This window comes from Sceloporus occidentalis, unplaced genomic scaffold (assembly GCF_023333645.1).
Source record: "Sceloporus occidentalis isolate IW3139 unplaced genomic scaffold, rSceOcc1.0.p SCAF_5, whole genome shotgun sequence".
Classification (NCBI taxonomy): domain Eukaryota; kingdom Metazoa; phylum Chordata; class Lepidosauria; order Squamata; family Phrynosomatidae; genus Sceloporus; species Sceloporus occidentalis.
The window spans coordinates 116,998,086-117,015,678 of NW_028316985.1; the positions used below are offsets into that span (position 1 = coordinate 116,998,086).

Here is a 17,593-nt window from a genome sequence, read left to right on the forward strand (position 1 = left end):
TGGGTACTCATTTTAGCGACCTCGGAAGGATGCAAGCCTGAGTCGAGCTTGGGCCCTTTTGCTCGTCTTGAACTCGCAACCTTGTGGTTTTGAGTGAATGGCTGCAGTACAGGCATTTAACCACTGCGCCAACTTCCAACTCTATGATTCTATGGCCTGTTACAGACTGCCCAAATAAAGCTGCTTTGGGTCTTTTTGGAGGTATGCTATTTAAATGATGCATGCATCCTAAGAATCCGGAAGCTGCACCAAGCTGCACTCCAGTGCTTAGGAATGGAGTGTGGCTTTGGTGCAACCTCCGGACTCTTAGGACCCATGCATCATTTAAATAGCATACCTCCAAAGAGACCCAAAGCAGCTTTATTTTGGCAGTCTGTAACAGTCTCACGACACCTTTATTCCTAACCAGTCTTATCTAACCATTTAACAGGTAACCTTCTAGTTTTATATGCTTTCCTCCTTGAGCCCTCCCACAGCATTTTGAAAGCTGTGATTGGATGGCCTTACTCAGGCTATGGAGACTAATACTGTAGTTTGACACTTTTTCACACATGGCTCTGAATCAAAGCAAATAAGACACTGTTCAGTTCTGTGGTCACAGATTTTTAATTTGCATTAGGATCCTTTGTGGATTATGGAATAGTTTAGAAAATTTTAAAATAAATACATTAATAGATATTTTTCAGCTTGTGAAGCCTAAGGATGTGAATGAGTTGCTGGAGGTTGAAACCATCCATCACACTGGATCTATTTTTCAGTGTTTTTTTATCATACAGAAGCAGGCTATGTAAATATAGTTCTTATAAAGAGAGAAGAGCCAGTCAAAGAGAGATACCTCAAGGGTAACACAACCCAGATACCTACACTCTCCTCTCTGGATGCTTTAAAATACTTGCAGGATGTGTGTGTGGAAAGTAAAGGCAGATACAAATTATACACATCAATGAAAACATAATCCAGAACATCAAGCTCTGATAATGGTATCATACATTTATTAACCAATATCAAATTTCATTGCACAGCTGTTCCTATTCAAGATTCAAACTGTTCAGTATTCTCTAGTCATTTTAGTGACAGCAACTAATTTTTCTTGAGCAAAAATCTAGCTGCATCATCAAAAACAACTTGTCCTTGCAATTATACATTTCTTTCATAATACTTAGGCATTGTTTTGAGGACAATGAAAGCATATAACAACATTTCATTCTTTTCCAAAGTAACATATGTCATCTGATTAAAAAAGCTGAAGAAAATAACTGACTCTATTAATTTTTCTTAAAATTATGCAAGCCAGACCTTTTGCTTCACTCATACTGTTCCTCTGTTCTTTTAACTAGTGTTTTCACGTGTCTATGAGGATTTATTCAAATAAAACTGGGAAATCAAAGGGAAATTCAAACCAAAGGACGGAATGCTCAATGACAAGGAAAAACACATAATACAGGAGCAAGAAGACATAAAAAGATGATGGAGGCAAATACACAGAAGAGTTATATAAAAGAGATGAGGGAATGAATGACACATGGAAAGAGGAACCATATGAAGATGAACCCGAAATTCTAAAAAGTGAAGTGTATTCCACTATAAGGGAAATTGGAAAAATATATCACCAGTAACAGATGACATCCCAATTCCAATGCTACAATGCACAGACATAAGCACCTCTGGTGTTAACTATAATATGCTAACAAATATGGAAATCAAAAAGGTGGCCAACAGGCTGGAAACAATCAATATAGAGACCAATCCACTAGCAACAAGATACAAAAACTGTAGCAACTATAGAACAATAGCATTAATCTCACATGCAAGTAAAATAATGCTCAAAATTCTGCAGCATAGAATCCAATCATAGATGACGAGAGAAATCCCAAAGGTGCAAGCAGGATTCAGGAAAGGAAGGGGCCCAAACTCAGTGGTGTTCCTGCACCGGGTGTCAACCGGTGCTGGGAGGCAGACTTCTGGGGGCAGGACTTCCAGGGCACAGGACTACTAGGGAAGTGTACTTCCAGGGGGTGGGACTTCCAGGGGGGAGATACCAAGGCACGCTCTCTCAGCTTCAAGCTAGCAATAGCAACCCCCCTCTGACAAAACGTGCCAAAAAAACTCCGTAATAGTTTCACCTTAGGGTTGTCATAAGTCAGAAACAACTTCAAGGCACCACACACACAAGTCAAGCTCTCTCAGCTTCAGAGGATGGCAATGGAAGTCCCCCTTTGATGGAGCTTGCCAAGAAAATCACATTATAGTTTCACTTTAGGGTTGCCAAGAACAAGCTGAAGTCACACACACACACACAAAACACACTCTCTCAGCCTCAAGCTAGCAATAGCAAACCAACCCTCTGATAAAGCACTGCACCACTACAGCTTCTTCTTCCTCCTGCTCCTCTTCCTCCTTCTCCCTCCCTCCTCTCACTGCTTGCAGCAGGCAGGTCATTGGAGGCATGGGGCCACTGCCGCTGCCATTTTCTCTTCCTCCTCCTCTTCTTCCCACCTCCTTTTTCTCCCTCCCTCCCTCCAGGCTCTCACCAGTGGCAGGCAGCATGGGACTGCTGCCAATGCCTCTGCTTCCTCTTCCTCCTCCTCTTCCTTGTCCTCCTCTTACTCCTTCCCAGCTCACACTGGTGGCGGGCAGGCAGCTGGCGGCATGGGGCCACTGCCACTGCTTTCTTTTCCTTCTTTTCCTCCTCCACCTCTTCTTCTTCCTCCCTCCCTCCCAGCTCTCACTGGCGAGTGGGCAGCTGGGAGCATGGGACTGCTGCCATTGCCACCTCTTCCTGCTCCTCCTCTTCTGCATCCTCTCCCTGCCTCATCTCAACCAGCAGCCTCACGTGCCCATAGAGGGGGCTTTGCAGGCCGCCTCTGGCACACATACCATGGGTTTGCAATACTGGTATAGATCATGGAAAGCTATAATGCACTCAAAGACATGGGAGTGCCATCACATTTGATAGTACTGGTGAGAAATCTGCATCAAGAATAAGAGGCAACTACGGCATTTTAAAGACTCTAATAATTAGACAAGATATAAACTTTTGTAAAATAGCATAGAAAATAAAATAATTCAGAAAAAAACGTAAATACTACATTTTTAAATATGCATTGGTGTCACCTATGATTCATCCTAGCTCCCAACACAAGACAAATTTGATAGGTCAATCCACATTATGCAGTTACTCACCAAACATTTATCATTGCTTGATTGAAATAAAATTTACTTTCGTTTACACTTGAAATTACTATATTGATCAACTGTACAAAGAACTGTCCTTTACAATAGTTGTATATAATATGATACATTGTAATAGAAATGAATACAATGAAAAATGTTATTGAAAGTCTTGCAAAAGTGCAAATAAAGTGAGGAGGTGTAACAAATTAATGAACTGCTTTGCTATGTAGCTTTCATTTATCATGTCTTTTGCAGCCACAGAACTTTATGGAAGACACAGAGACCATGTCGTGTTTACATGAGAAAAATTAAATGTAGAATATGCATAATGAAACTATTGTCCACCATTCATCTACACTGCAGTTATCAGTAACCGAGTTCTTTTTATTCTCACTTCATCAGATTGAAAGCAGCTGAATCAATTGTATGAACCCATGACTTGACTGATCTATTCATGAAGTGTAGAGTCTTCTTTTCATTTTATCAGATAGACCTTAATAACATTTCTAAAATGTACATATTTTTTTCATTAAAGAAACGAGATGACTTTAGGCTTTGACAATTACACACCCAAAAATACTATTTACTGCCTTTCCTCTCAGGCCTCATCATTCACTTGATTTACAGTTCAATCACATGTATCTCTACCCAGAGGTAAATCAGTAGTTCAATGAAACTCACACCAGGTAAATATGTACTTTGCAGCCCTAGCACTCCAAAGGTTTAGATTTGGGGAGGGGGGGTACTGTAAAATACTAAAGTCTTCTTAATGTCCAGATGGCATGAAAATGCTTTTATTTTAAAATGGAAATGATTTGAAAATTCTTATTAAAAATAAATATGTATTTCATAAGCCATTTGTATTCAATCATAGTAACTTACTGCAGTATGAAAGTTAGGCCAGTTCTACAAATCAATATCCGGCTAGTACAAAAACTGTTCAAAGCAATATTCTAGAAGGATTGAATACAAAATGAATAAAAAATCAAACATTTAGAATTCAAGAAGCCATACTATATCTCAATAAAACAGCCACCAAAGCCTTCTTAAAACACTGTGGTCTTTTTCTTGGGCAAGATGGGAGGAGGAAGCCAGTGAGCTAAACCTGTGATATAGACCAGGCCTTCAAGATTTTAGGTGTCTTTGGGGGAAAGAGTTTAATCTCAGAAAAAAGACACAGAAGGGGAAACTTTCTCTCCTCGTGTCCCTTTCAGAACCTTCTCTCCATTCTATTGTTTTAATTGTTCCCACTTTTTGTCTGTTTTCCCTTACTCAATGGAGTTTATCAGACAAGGGAAATTGGAAGTACCCAATGGCAATCAGAACGCAATTCTGGGGTTTTAACATTATTGCATGATAGACTGCCACATGTAAATTCAGGCAATGACATGCTATTTTTGGGCAATGGGAAGCCAGTTCAAACGCAATGCACATTCATGTAACTGCACTAAACTAGCGACTTTAAGTGAATTTGTTCTGGCCCCACTTTCTTTTCATTCAAATTTAAGAGAAATTCCTCCCATTTGATAAACTCCAATATGGTATATTGAGATCTAAGTGGTAGATGTCAACACATGAAAAATAGATTTTGAAAACACTTAGGGAAGAAGGCAATATTCTTACATTGACAATTAATTTGAAGGATGAGTGGCTTTACTAAGAGATTAAATCATAGGTGGGGGAAATTGCAACTCATGGGCCATGTGTACCACTAGCCCTTAGTTTTTGTGGTGTACACTAATGGGAAGGATCTGGCTCATTTGGAACACAAATTTATGAATGATAGTGGTGCAAACTTGGATCCAATTATAATTTAATTTCATCTTAGGCTTTCCAAAATGCCAAATGGTTTCATATGTTGTCTTTTCACAACTGGCATTACTTCTCATTTCACCCTCTATTTGATATCTTTCCCTTTTTAAAAAATATGATAATTTTATTCAATAGTATCACAGGACTTTGAGGAAACTATTTTATGGGCCCCAAGATTATGAAACTAATTTGGCTTCAGTTTTATGTGCACTGTGCTCTTTTTCGCAGAATGAATATCTGTGGTGCATACCCACATAAAGAATCTCTCACAGACTGGTGTTGTCTCTTGGAACAAAGACTTTCCAGTATAATCTCTCCTGTTACTGACCAGCCATGCTTTTGAGCAGTCATTCTGCAAAATTCCAGTTTTCAGAGCTTGTTCCCACAACTTATTGATAAAGACATACTGGAACAAGACTTGCTTGTCTTAAAAATGACATATGGTTTTTGCTTGAAAAACAAGACACAGGTTTATTTTAGCAAAACAATAATAGAACCTATTTATTTCAATTCAGTAAGTTAACTCTCCACTACCCATCCCATCATTTTGCCCTTTGAGATTCATTAGGTGAAGCTTTCTTTCAGCCAGTTCTCCTCAGACTCATGTGAATGTGTGAATGTTAAGGGGCAAAATCAGCTTTTCCAAGTTTCTTCCTTGGATTGGTATTTTGAAATCCAAATAAATAAATACTTGAATATGCTATTTTATGGTTGCTGTGCCTCAATTATGGATGCATAAGAAACTTGGGTACTTTTCTAAATTATTTGTATCAATAACATAACTCATACATGTCTTGTGAAGCTGTGGTGGATTCATAGCTACCCAATTTTTAAGGAGCAAACAGAACAAGACATTTCCCCAGATCTTATATGCTCTCTCACCACCACCACCAAATAGGTTGTGCTTCTCCTGATTCTCTAACCACTTAACAGTTCCCAAACATATAGCCAAATTCAAAAACACACATTATGAACAAGATGCTGATTTCCCTCTTGACATAGCTATGATCCCACTAAGGCCCCAAGACATCAATCTGTGTGTGAACCAGAATTGCATTTCTATTCTACATGGCTGGGGTTACCATCAGAAACAATTTTGTAGAATATATACCATGGTAAAGGTAAAGGTTGTCAAGGTAAAGGTTGCCAAGTCATGTCCGACTTTAGGGGGCAGTGCTTATCTCCATTAGTAAACCGAAGAACCAGTATTTTCCAAAGACAACTCCGGTGATCATGTGGCCAATATGACTGCATGGAATTCTGTTACCTTTCCACTGAAGTGGTACCTATTTATCTACTTGCACTTTTACATGCTTTTGAACTGCTAGGTTGGAAGAAACTGGGATTAGTGATGTAAGCTCATTCCATCCCTTGGTGTTTGGGCCTCTAATTACTGACCTGCCAATCGTGCAATTGTCAGAGTCAGCATCTTAAATGTTCAGCCACCATGTCCCTTGTATACCATGAGAACAGTATAATAAAAAATGGAGAGGGAAGACAATTGAGTTACAGACTGCCAAAATAAAGCTGCTTCGGGTCTCTTTGGAGGTATGCTGTTTAAATGATGCATGCATCCTAAGAATCTGGAAGCTGCACCAAAGCTGCACTCCAGTGCTTAGGAATGGAGTGTGGCTTTGGCGCGACCTCCGGACTCTGCATCATTTAAATAGCATACCTCCAAAGAGACCCAAAGCAGCTTTATTTTGGCAGTCTGTAACAGGCCTCTGTCTGTTACAGGAAAAAATATATAGTTTTTTCCCCCTGCATTGTATGCAGATCAGACACGCTTTAAGTATTTCTGCATCTTTTCAACAGTGAACAACTTCTCCTTCTTAAGAAAAATTGTAGAAAGACAGCTTATCTTCCTATGCCTGCAACATATTGTCAATCTTTCTATCGGATAGATAGATGTGGAAATATATGCCAGGAGAGAAAATGAATGATCAGTCCAAACCATCTGGTATCCATACAACTGATTGCAATATGTTTTAACAAAAAGTTTCTAAACATTTTCCAGGACTATACATCACAGTTATAACATCTAGAATATCAAACAAACTTTTCAAAGAACATATAGGTATTTTACTACATATTTATAAAACAGTTTAAAGGTAAAGGTAAAGGTTTCCCCTTGACATTAATGTCTAGTTATGTCTGACCATAGGGAGCAGTGCTCCTCTCCATTACTAAGCCGAGGGAGCCAGCATTGTCCAAAGACGACTCCAGTCGTCACGTGGCCAACATGACTGCATGGAATGCTGTTACCTTCCCACCGAAGTGATACCTATTTATTTACTTGCACTTTTACATGCTTTCAAACTTCTAGGTTTGCAGAAGCTGGGACTAGTGCTTTGGCCTCGAACTGCCAATCTTCTGACCTTACAATCATCAGAATTTGCATCATAACTACTAAGCCACCTCATACTTCATAAAGCAGTTTCCTTGGGAAAAAATATTCTAAACATTGTTCAGATCCAGCTATAAACTGATAGTAATTTTAAACAAATTGTATTTTTTCTGCCCCACTAGTGCCCCCAAAATGTTAAAACATACATGAACACAACAGCGTTATTATTTACCATGCAACAAAATGAGTTCAGGAACAGACATATTCTGAAAGGGAAAATAATTTCTCATTTTAATGTCAACCTATCGTATCCTGTTCTATTTAATATATCCTAGAACAGAATAAGATAGGATAAGATAGGATGACATTAAAATGACAAACAGTTTTCCCTCTCAGAAAAAAAAAATCTGATTTCACTGCATGCATCTGAGGATATAATAATAATAATAATAATAATAATAATTACTTATACCCTGCTCTTCAGCCAAAAGGCTATCAGAGTGAATTACAAATTAGACCAAGCCTACAAAAACATATGCTACAACTTCTTTAGCACAGTTGGGAAATTATTGCACAAGGTTTTCAAATTGCAGTTATAGCCATAACTCCTCAAACCCACAGCTACTGTGCATGCCGTGTTGTCAGAACATCCTTTTTCATTGATGGGAGAAACTCGTCAATAGCTTCCAATTCTGTGGCAGTCCCGGACTCCTCAAGCATGAAATGTCACTGCTGGGGCAGCTGTGAGATTGGCAGTCATGTGGTGTCACAATCTCTTTTTCCCCCATCTCCCTTCCCCTCACTATTCTCAAGCAGCACAGGTTGCTTTTTAAAATTTCTTTCAACTGAAACTGCATAATACCAGAAGTGAAGAACTACATTTTAAAAACTAAAATGAAATGAAATGAAAGGCATGCTATGTAGAGCATAGGGCAGGGAGGTGGGGTTAAATAATAATAATAAATAATAATAAAATTTATTCTTATACCCTGCCTTTCTGCTGCAGCAATGAAGGCGGCTTAAATGACTAAGTGGGAGTCAAGACAAGAGTGCAATGGCAGCAGCATCCCCAGTTCCACAGTTGCAAAAAAGTGCAATAATGACTGCTCACAAAATGGTATGTTTGTGTTTTCGTTAACTGGCGTGACTGCAGCAAGATTGGGACTCATGCGATAACAACCTTGCTTTCAAAGGTGCTACAAGATATTTTTTGCATACTGATATTCCAAACTAACAAGGCTATATCCCAGAAAAACATTTTTACTATTGTCCAAGAGTCATTCAGAATCAGTGTTAATTTATTTTGTTATCCTGCTTTTCAGAGAAATACTGAAAGTAGCTCACAGCAAAAAAAAAAAAATTAAATGTCAAGGCATACAAAACAAATAGAGAGCAAAGATTTAAAAAGTGTTATTTGTCTGATAATCTTAACAAGTGCTGAGTTGTAAACAAGCTCTTTCATCCAAATGAACACTGGAAAATATTTTAGATTCAGTGAAGAAAAACAAAAGCATTGTACTATATTTTAAGAAACTTAAACTAGTGAATACAGCTTTTGCAACATGTTGTGCTTAGAACACTATATGAAATGTCTTGGATCTGTTTTACAGAGAAGGATTATCTGACATACTTATGTTTAAGTTTGAGCATGATTCTGCCAAAGGTTAAGAACTTTTTCCACTTTTAAAAAAATAATACTGGTACAAGCAAACAGACATGCTTTAACCATTAGCCCTAATCCATTTCATGAAACATTTTTAAATCTAAATCTATTGGAAAGCAGTTCCTGACATTTTTAATAATTAGTATGTTGACTCTTTTAAGCTTCACATCTTCAGAAAACAAGTCACTTGAGTGTTTGATCTACTTTCTCATTTCTCATTTCTGTTGTGACTCCTGAAATTTAAACACTATTCTCCAGCTTTGTTACTCAAAAGAACACACGATACAAAGAATACTGAGGGAGGACCAGAAGAACAACATAACTTAAGTATTTTTATTGCTAGGGAGGCTCATCTCTGACCCACAGGAATGCTAATTAAATATTGTTTTTTCTAACTATGTATATAACTACAAGGTGGGATGTAGCTTAGAAGGATCAAGTGGAAGGAAAGAGTGATGAAGCCTAAATTTCACTCCCTTGTACTCTGACAACTCATCTGAGAAACTTGTACAAATGTGTATTCTAAGCCGGGAAAGTTGGATTCTCTGTTCCTTCTGTTTTCAGTAACAGCTGATGTCTGTCTTAGACTTTATGAAACAAACATTGATTCATTCATTTATCACACTTATAGGTTCTCTGGCTATTTCACACTGGATGAGTGTGTGGGCATGTGGGAGGAAGAGAGAAAGAGAAGTGTGGCATGGTTCTGATCCTTTCTACTTTTGGCTCAAGCCTTGCTATTTGGCATCTCTCCTCACAAAAAGTTATCCTGAAGGCAGGACTCAGCAGAAGTAAAGAAAAAACTTGAGGTAAAATCCTAGATGAACTAATTTGTCACTCTGTACTGGACACTTTCTTAAGAAAGTAGCGAGGGCAAAGGAAAGAGTGAACCCTATAGAACAGCATATGTCTGTCTCTAAAATACAAACGTTCACATTTATGATACTATAGCAGTACATTACTTGTTACTGTGATGCATCTGTGATTATGCCATTTGCAGCTAAAAACAATTCATATTTTCTCTTCAGTCTAAGTCAGGAATTCAAGATTTTAAAATGGCTTTGGTATCATGCTAGCCCAGAGATATTAATAACACCAGACTCTGCCTCACTTTCACATCAAAATCATCCAAAGCATGGTAAATGGGATTTATCAAACTTAAAACAGAGAACAAATGAATTTGGCACCAGTAAATTCATTTTAAGCAGAGAATTTTGGTTCGCTATGCCTACATTTATTCTCTTCCTTATCTACTTTCTTAAGCAAACTCAAAAGCTAACTGAATTTTATCCTCTTTTTGCCAAGCTACGTGGTATATGCAGCTGTATGCATCTTTTTTTCTAACCAATATCTTTAAAAAAATAAAATCTAAAGCAGCCTGTTTTCCATGATCCAGATGAGGAGTCTGGTTAATTTTTTTTTTACCCTTTTTTACCCTTTCTTTCCAATGAAAATTGCCTTCCCATTTGCTTTTTTTTCCTGAAAGAAAAATTTATAGTTACCTTAGATTTAACTTTGGGATTAAAACAAAAAACAGAAAAGTTACATACAGCTCTTCATAATGTGAGATTTGGCTCTCACATTAGGATTTGCACACAATGGTGTCACCAGGGGTGCGATGTGTGGTCTGCAGCAGGTGACACCCCATACTTCCACTTCCAGCCCCAGCTCCCTGCAGTAGCAGTGGTCTCCTCACGAGGAGGCTGCTGGTGCCATGAGGAAGGAAAAGGCTGAGTGCACTCAGCCCCATTTCCCTGTGGTGGTGGCACTCACGAGGAGGCCAACACCACGGCAAGGAGCGAGTGGGGGTGAACGCAACCTTTTAGCCATGCCCTCAGTAGCCCCGTCTCCCACACCAGGTGACACCAGAAGGTGGCCTGCACTGCACATGCTCTATCAAGTCGTTTCGCTCTAGCTTACATTTCAAATACAACTTACATTGTTTTCCTGATTCTTGTTGTGGGGAGAAGCAGACCTTGGTGATGTTGTCATTTTCACTTTTGTTTTGAAACTGGGAACATGAAAGGAACTCTGGCCAAGAAGAATTCACCATCGCGAGAACAGGCTCACATCCTTCCTTTGCAGCCTCACAAAAGGATCTACAAGGGAGGAGTCCATGGCTAGGAAGAAAATAATAAAAGCAAAAAGCAAAAATTACTTCCTGTCAAAATGTAAAATTATTTTTCATTTTTAATGAAAGTCCACATCTAATGTTTGCTATAGATGCCTAAATGTTGCAAAGTATAACAATGATCTGCACTAAAAGAATTAATGCCTCAGAGTGGGCAGCAATAATAAGGTTAGATAGTTTGAGTGGCCTGCAGTGATCTCCCTCTCTATCTACCGATCCTGACCCCTCTGTGATGTAAACTGATACTCTCAGGAAAATTTCTACTCCGTTTCTCACCCTTTGTCTTCTCCCAAACTATGCTAGAGATGTAGCTAGATTAGAATAGCTCCCTCAGTAACTTTCCTATTTTAAGATGAAGTTCATATAATAAAGACCTAGGGGCTAAACAACCGGTGTTTAATGCTGGCCTCAGGACAGAGTGGGGTGTGGTGTCTGCATGCTGCATGCCCTGATGCTGTCCTGATGTTAGCGTCATGTCATGTACCTGACTGCATGATGGGGGTGTCACTGTGCTCCTCTGGCACAGCATTTAGACACACTGTGCTAAAGGAGAGCCAAAAAGTCATTGCCGCTGCGGTAGCAACACCTTTTTGCCAGTACTAAAAGGAGCAGCATTTTGCCATTTCTTTTAGTGCTTTCAAAGCACCAGATCAGGGCTGCGGTGTGCAGTTGCCACAGTCCCGATCCAATAAGGAAAGAGTCAGCAAGGCGCCACTCTATCAGGGTGGTCTGTCGAGCCCCTTAGTTTGTTCTCTGAGCCACTTATGGTTTTGCTCCCTGCTCAGATCTTGTGTGTTACTGAACTGCACTAATTTCTAATACTAGGTTCTTCTATTTCCATATTTCATAGAATTTTCATGAACCAATGAAAGGTCACCAGCTGAAAGAAATTTTATAATTGGGGGTTCAAAACTGCTACTATAGATATTATTTATATTTGTTTATAAAGCACATCTAAGCAATGGCATTTAATTTAATCACCAAGCTTCAACAAAGTATGGAATTAGTGAAGAACTGGTCATACCCACTCTTTTGGTTTGAAAAAATATTTCCAAAATATATCTGAATTCCAAAACTTAAAGTGAATTTAGGAATGTTTGAATTTATGATTTTAAATTCAATTTTAAATGTAAAGGAATGAGTGGTCTCTGCAAGGAGGTCTAAGTGATTTTCTGCCTGAGGGAATATAATGTTGAGAGGGGGGAATCTAGAAATAGAGCAAATTTTCTGGACCACAAAGAAAGTTACAAGTTAGGATACTTATACTATATATTTACTTGCAAGCTAGAACAAATATTGGGAGAATGAAGGGCTAGTCCAAAACATTTTAATGTTTTAATCAGGCAAAGCAACAAATGTCAAGGCGCCTAATAAAGAAATTTTAAAAATCAGCAAAGGTGCATAAGACAGTACGCCTGCATTATACGCAGGCACCTTTTACGTGGCTTTCAGCTTATGCTGAAAGCCGCACGACTTGAGAATGAATGGTGCATGCGCCCATGATGTACACGGCACGCGGCGCGCTGCACGTCATGCACAAGCCCCGTTATATCCAACGGGGCTCAAGCATACGCATGCTTGAGCCCCATTGGATCCCCCGCATAAGGCAAGGGTGCACTGTACTCAGGTCAAGATACCTAATTCAGTATACAAAACAAAATTCTTTTGTTACCTGGGGTAAAGAATTCTACAAGAATGATTTCCCTCCCTGGCATTGGAAACCCAATGATAACTTAGATCAGTGATTCCCAAACTTTGGTCCTCCAGATATTTTGGACTTTAGCTTACAGAACTTCTGATTGATCAAGATGCCTACGGCTTCTGGGAGCTGAGGTCCTAATCACCTGGAGGACCAAAGTTTGTTAACCACTGATTTAGATAATGAATGTGTTGCCTCTTAATCACACTCCAAATTTCCTGCTTAAAGTAGTTGCCTCATGGGGCCTAATGAATGGACCTGCTTTGCAGAAATGTTGCCAAGAATAGCTTTGCTGTGGCAATCAAGTTATACCCAGCCTCTAATATTGAGGTTTAGGGATCAGTACAGGATTCCTGGTATACATAAATAAGTGTTGTTGTTGTTGTTAGGTTGGCAGTACAGGGAGAGAAAATGCTGTAGTGGATATCATTTTAGCTGCAAATGTTACAGTCCTAATGAGTCTCACTCATCATGGACCACAACCCATCCATTTCCCATAGGAAGTAGTACCAGTAGAAGGAAAAGGAAATATGAAGATTACTACCAATTTAGGCTGATTTAGGCATAGGTTTGAAGGGACACCAAGAGATATTGTACGATTTTAATTGTTGTTTTAATGTGTTCTTTATATGTTGTTAGCCGGGTCCCGCTTTGGGAGAAAGGTGGGATAATAATAATAATAATAATAATAATAATAATAAGAAGAAGAAGAAGAAGAAGAAGAAGAAGAAGAAGAAGTTGTTTCAAGGAAGGAAGTAGGAGAGTGGTCCAAACATATTACCTTTAAAAAATGAGAAAGCCAATAAATCTGATCTATAAAGAACTACAGTCCTCCCTCTGTTTTCGCGATCTTCAGATTCTCATCCCTCGCTTATGTGTGAGAGGCAAACGGAGGGAGAATGAATGGGGCATGCACCTACGTGCTTGAATATAAGCAAAAGTACATTTTTGCAAGGAATGGATCCCCTGCGAAGAAGGAGGGGCGACTGTACTTCATCTAGGTTAGGCACTCGTATGTGTTTTTAAAGGTGGGGAGGGAACGTTAGCCATACGAACTGATATTCTTCTGTACTGAGATATATAGTTCTTTAGCAAGAAAAATAATGTGTTGTTTTTTTTTAAAAGGAGACAAAATAAGATCCTATTTATCTTGTCCAGTTCCCTTGTCTTTCTAGGGTATTGCCCTAGATTTTCCCATTGGAAGACATTAAAATACTTGGTGTCTCTCAACCTCCAAAACTAAAGTTCCCTCAGAAAAAGGAAAAGAGTTACTGTATGGCTTGTTCTGAAACAGTGTTTACTGGTTCAGATAACAAGGCTTTAATTGGAAGGGCAATATACAAGCAGGACTGTAAGAATATTAATAGCTAGCGTGGCAACCTTTGTGGAGGGAGGCTACAAGTCACATTTTGTTTCTTTTTCATTTCTATTGGTTGATATTATATATGATGCTGACATGTTTTGTCTTTCATTGCATCACACAGTAGGGGAGAAATGTTTGATGGTGATGTGTGCCTTCAAGTCATTTCCGACTTATGGCAACCCTAAGACAACCCTATCACAGGGTTGTCTTGGTAAGTTTTCCACCATTGTCATCATCCAAGACTCAGAGAGTGCAATTTGTCCAGGGTCACTGAGTGGGTTTCATGGCCAAGTAGGGATTCGAACCCTGTTCTCCATAGTCCAGCACTCAAACCAATACACCACACTGGTTCCTAGTGCTGAAATATACTAGTTTAAAATATAAATGCTGCATTTCCCAGTTACTTTACCATTCAAAGATGAAAGTACAATAGGCAAGATTTGAGATAAGTCAGTCTTTCTGATGGGGGATAAGGTCACTGGGGTTATAAATAAAGGGCATTTAGTATTATATCAAAACGGTTTAAATCAGTGCTCGAAAAGAAAAGGCACCAGAGCCTATCTGACCTTGGAAGCTAAGCAGGTTCAGCCCTGGTTAGTACTTGGATGGGAGACCACCAAGAAATACCAGGTGCTATATTTCAGAGGACAGAACTGGCAAAACCACCTCTGAGTATTCCTTGCTTAAGAAAACCCTATGAAATTTGTGGGGTCACCATAAATTGACAGGAGATTTAAAGTTGAAGGCATATACATAAATAAACACATCAGCAGAGGATTCCAGCATAAAACAGATGAATTAGGACTAATAAATAATCATTTGGGCTTCACTTAAAAGATTTCCTTTCCCATGTATTTATTTATAGCATTTATACTTTACTTCTCAGCCCATAAGAGCCAAAGAAGGGCTTCCAAATGAGTAAAAACCAAAAGTGTAGACATTAATTACTTAGTAATTTTACAATGATCGTGCTATTGTCAATTAATAACTGTTGTGAATAGTCACTCTATTTTACATACATTTTAGCATTAACTTTTTATTTATTGACTTGTTTATTAAATGTATATCCTGTCGTTCTGCCAGAAATGGCACTCAGTGTGACTAATAAAACTGAACTGCCATAGGCTACTTTTTTCTCTTTCTTTGTCATATGCATGGGTATAGATGGGAAAGTGTGAGCAGTGGGTTTAAAAAGAAATGCAAAAAAACAACAAAGAAGAGTGTTTTATGTGTTTCAATAATTAAAATTTAATACAACAAAACTTAATAGTCTTGCTACAGGATTCTTTGTTGTTCTATAGTCAAATTTTGGAAGAGCAGAAATTTGTACAAAGCACAAATAGATTAAAAATGTTCTATTTCTAAAAGCTTCTGATGGCTCTGAAAATAACAGATGGTCCTTCATTCACTTCTGGTGTAGCACATGGGAGACTTTCCAATTCCATGGTCACAAACATAAAAATTCACATAAAAGTGTTGCAGTCTAGCCTTCAGTCCATACAATCTATAATAAAGTCCCATTAATTTTATAAATATGGAAAATGTGGAAAATGTAAACAAAAATGTTTATTGCATAATTTCATCTTTACAGCTGGAAGTTCCTGTACTGAAATGCATTCACAAGACAGTTATTTGGGATACCAGGAGAGATGCTGGGTGTGTGGTCCTCTTGCAACTTTTTGAATTTCTCTCCCATGGTCATCCTCCTCTTTTATTAGATGAGTTAATGTTACAGCATTCACATCTACACACAAAAATACATTTCAACTGTCTTGAGGAAAGTGCATGTGTATATTGGGAAAACTTTAATAAATTACTTAAAGCATAATAATTATAAATATGTCTTTCATGCATCAGTGTGTTTGCATGAGTTATACATAAAGCCTGACAGCCCTTTATAAATTAGGGGGTCATGAAAGAAAATTGTATGATAAATAAATAGGTCTGCAGAGTTTATGGTCTGGAGACAACCAAGGACTTACTAATTCTAATACCACTTACCACAACATTTGGCACAAAGACTACTACATTTGGTTACTTAAACTCATTAGAGCAAACCAACATGATCTTAAACAGCAATCTAATTTAACACAGATATATTTGTTCACCCCCCTCAACAATAAACTCATGACTAAGCATTTACATCTTGATTTAATATTTATATACCAGATGTGAAAAATAAATAGAAACCACTATTTACTTTTTAAAAAAGGTAAATATACATGAAGTCATTGTAGGCCAGAGCAGACAGGCAAGAAAAAGCGGCCTAAATCTGCTCTGGCCAGAGGCAGGTCAGAACACCACTGACTCAGAGAGGAGAATAGTGAAAATAAAGCTGCTGTAATGGTGGATGGAAAGAAACTAACAGTAACTTGGTAGGCAGAGACATGTGCGGCTTGAGGGAAGGGCTGGGGAATAACCAATAAGCTACTCTAGATCATTTCTAATGGAATTTCTGAGTAGGCACAAACCTACTTGTGTGAAGCATAGAGACCACAAAGAAAAAGATGTGAAACAGAAGGAAGAGAGCAGGGTTCTTTTTTATTTTAAAAAGGGGAGGCAGAAATATCAGAGGCCTCCCCAAGGTACTGATGGTAAAAAGTCTGAAGTTTTAAAAGAAAGGAGTAGGAAACGTTTGGGGAAATTTTTGGACATATTAGTGGGCAGTGTTGGTGCACTTCAGATAATATTAACTAAATGAATATAGTTAAAACACATACAAACAATTATTAAAGTAGAATTAAGTTTAAAGAACCATTTAAAATGTAGTTTTACAACATTTTCCAAAGAAAATCACAGCTCCCAACTAGTAACAAGCTCTATCCTCTGTTTATAATTGGTCATCAAAAGTCAACCTAGATTTTTAAAAAAACCTTTACTTACTAGAGGAAGGATGATAGGGAGGGTTGCAATGTAGCTTCCCTTGGTAGGGAGTTCTAGAGTTCTGTATTATGCACAACCGTTCCCTTGATAATACATGCAGGTGGTAACATGTGCTCTAGGCATATGGAAGTTCCATACTCACGCAAGCTTTGTGTATGTTGATCATGACCCACTCATGAGAAAACTCTTGTTATGTTGGGTACATCCCTTGCACGCATACAACATGACCAAGATATCTTAACTATTCACGATTCCAAGTGATAGAGGGATACTGAGATGAATCCAATTGTTTTTTGTAGTCATTATTGTCCAGCATAATAATCAGTACATTGCTGGGCAGGTTTGGGAGGCTATCTATATCTCTCAAGTTACCCAGTATGGCAGTAGGCGATTCTTCCTCATATGTTACATCTTCCTTCTTAATACTGCTAGGGTATACCGCTATGTACACAAGACATCCATCAAGGGATTGGTCACAGAAATGATACACTGATGGGAAAGTAGACCCCCGTTTGACTATT

General features: G+C 38.4%; 1 protein-coding gene across 2 annotated transcripts in view; it reads right to left on the reverse strand.

The window, feature by feature from the left end:
- CORIN (corin, serine peptidase) overlaps positions 1-17,593 on the reverse strand; it is a 135,606-nt gene that overhangs the window by 69,062 nt on the left and 48,951 nt on the right. For both annotated transcript variants that reach the window (XM_089526966.1, XM_089526965.1), the window contains one exon: positions 10,935-11,116. In XM_089526966.1, the coding sequence (XP_089383092.1) occupies positions 10,935-11,116 (182 nt within the window). The remainder of the gene's footprint in view (positions 1-10,934; positions 11,117-17,593) is intronic.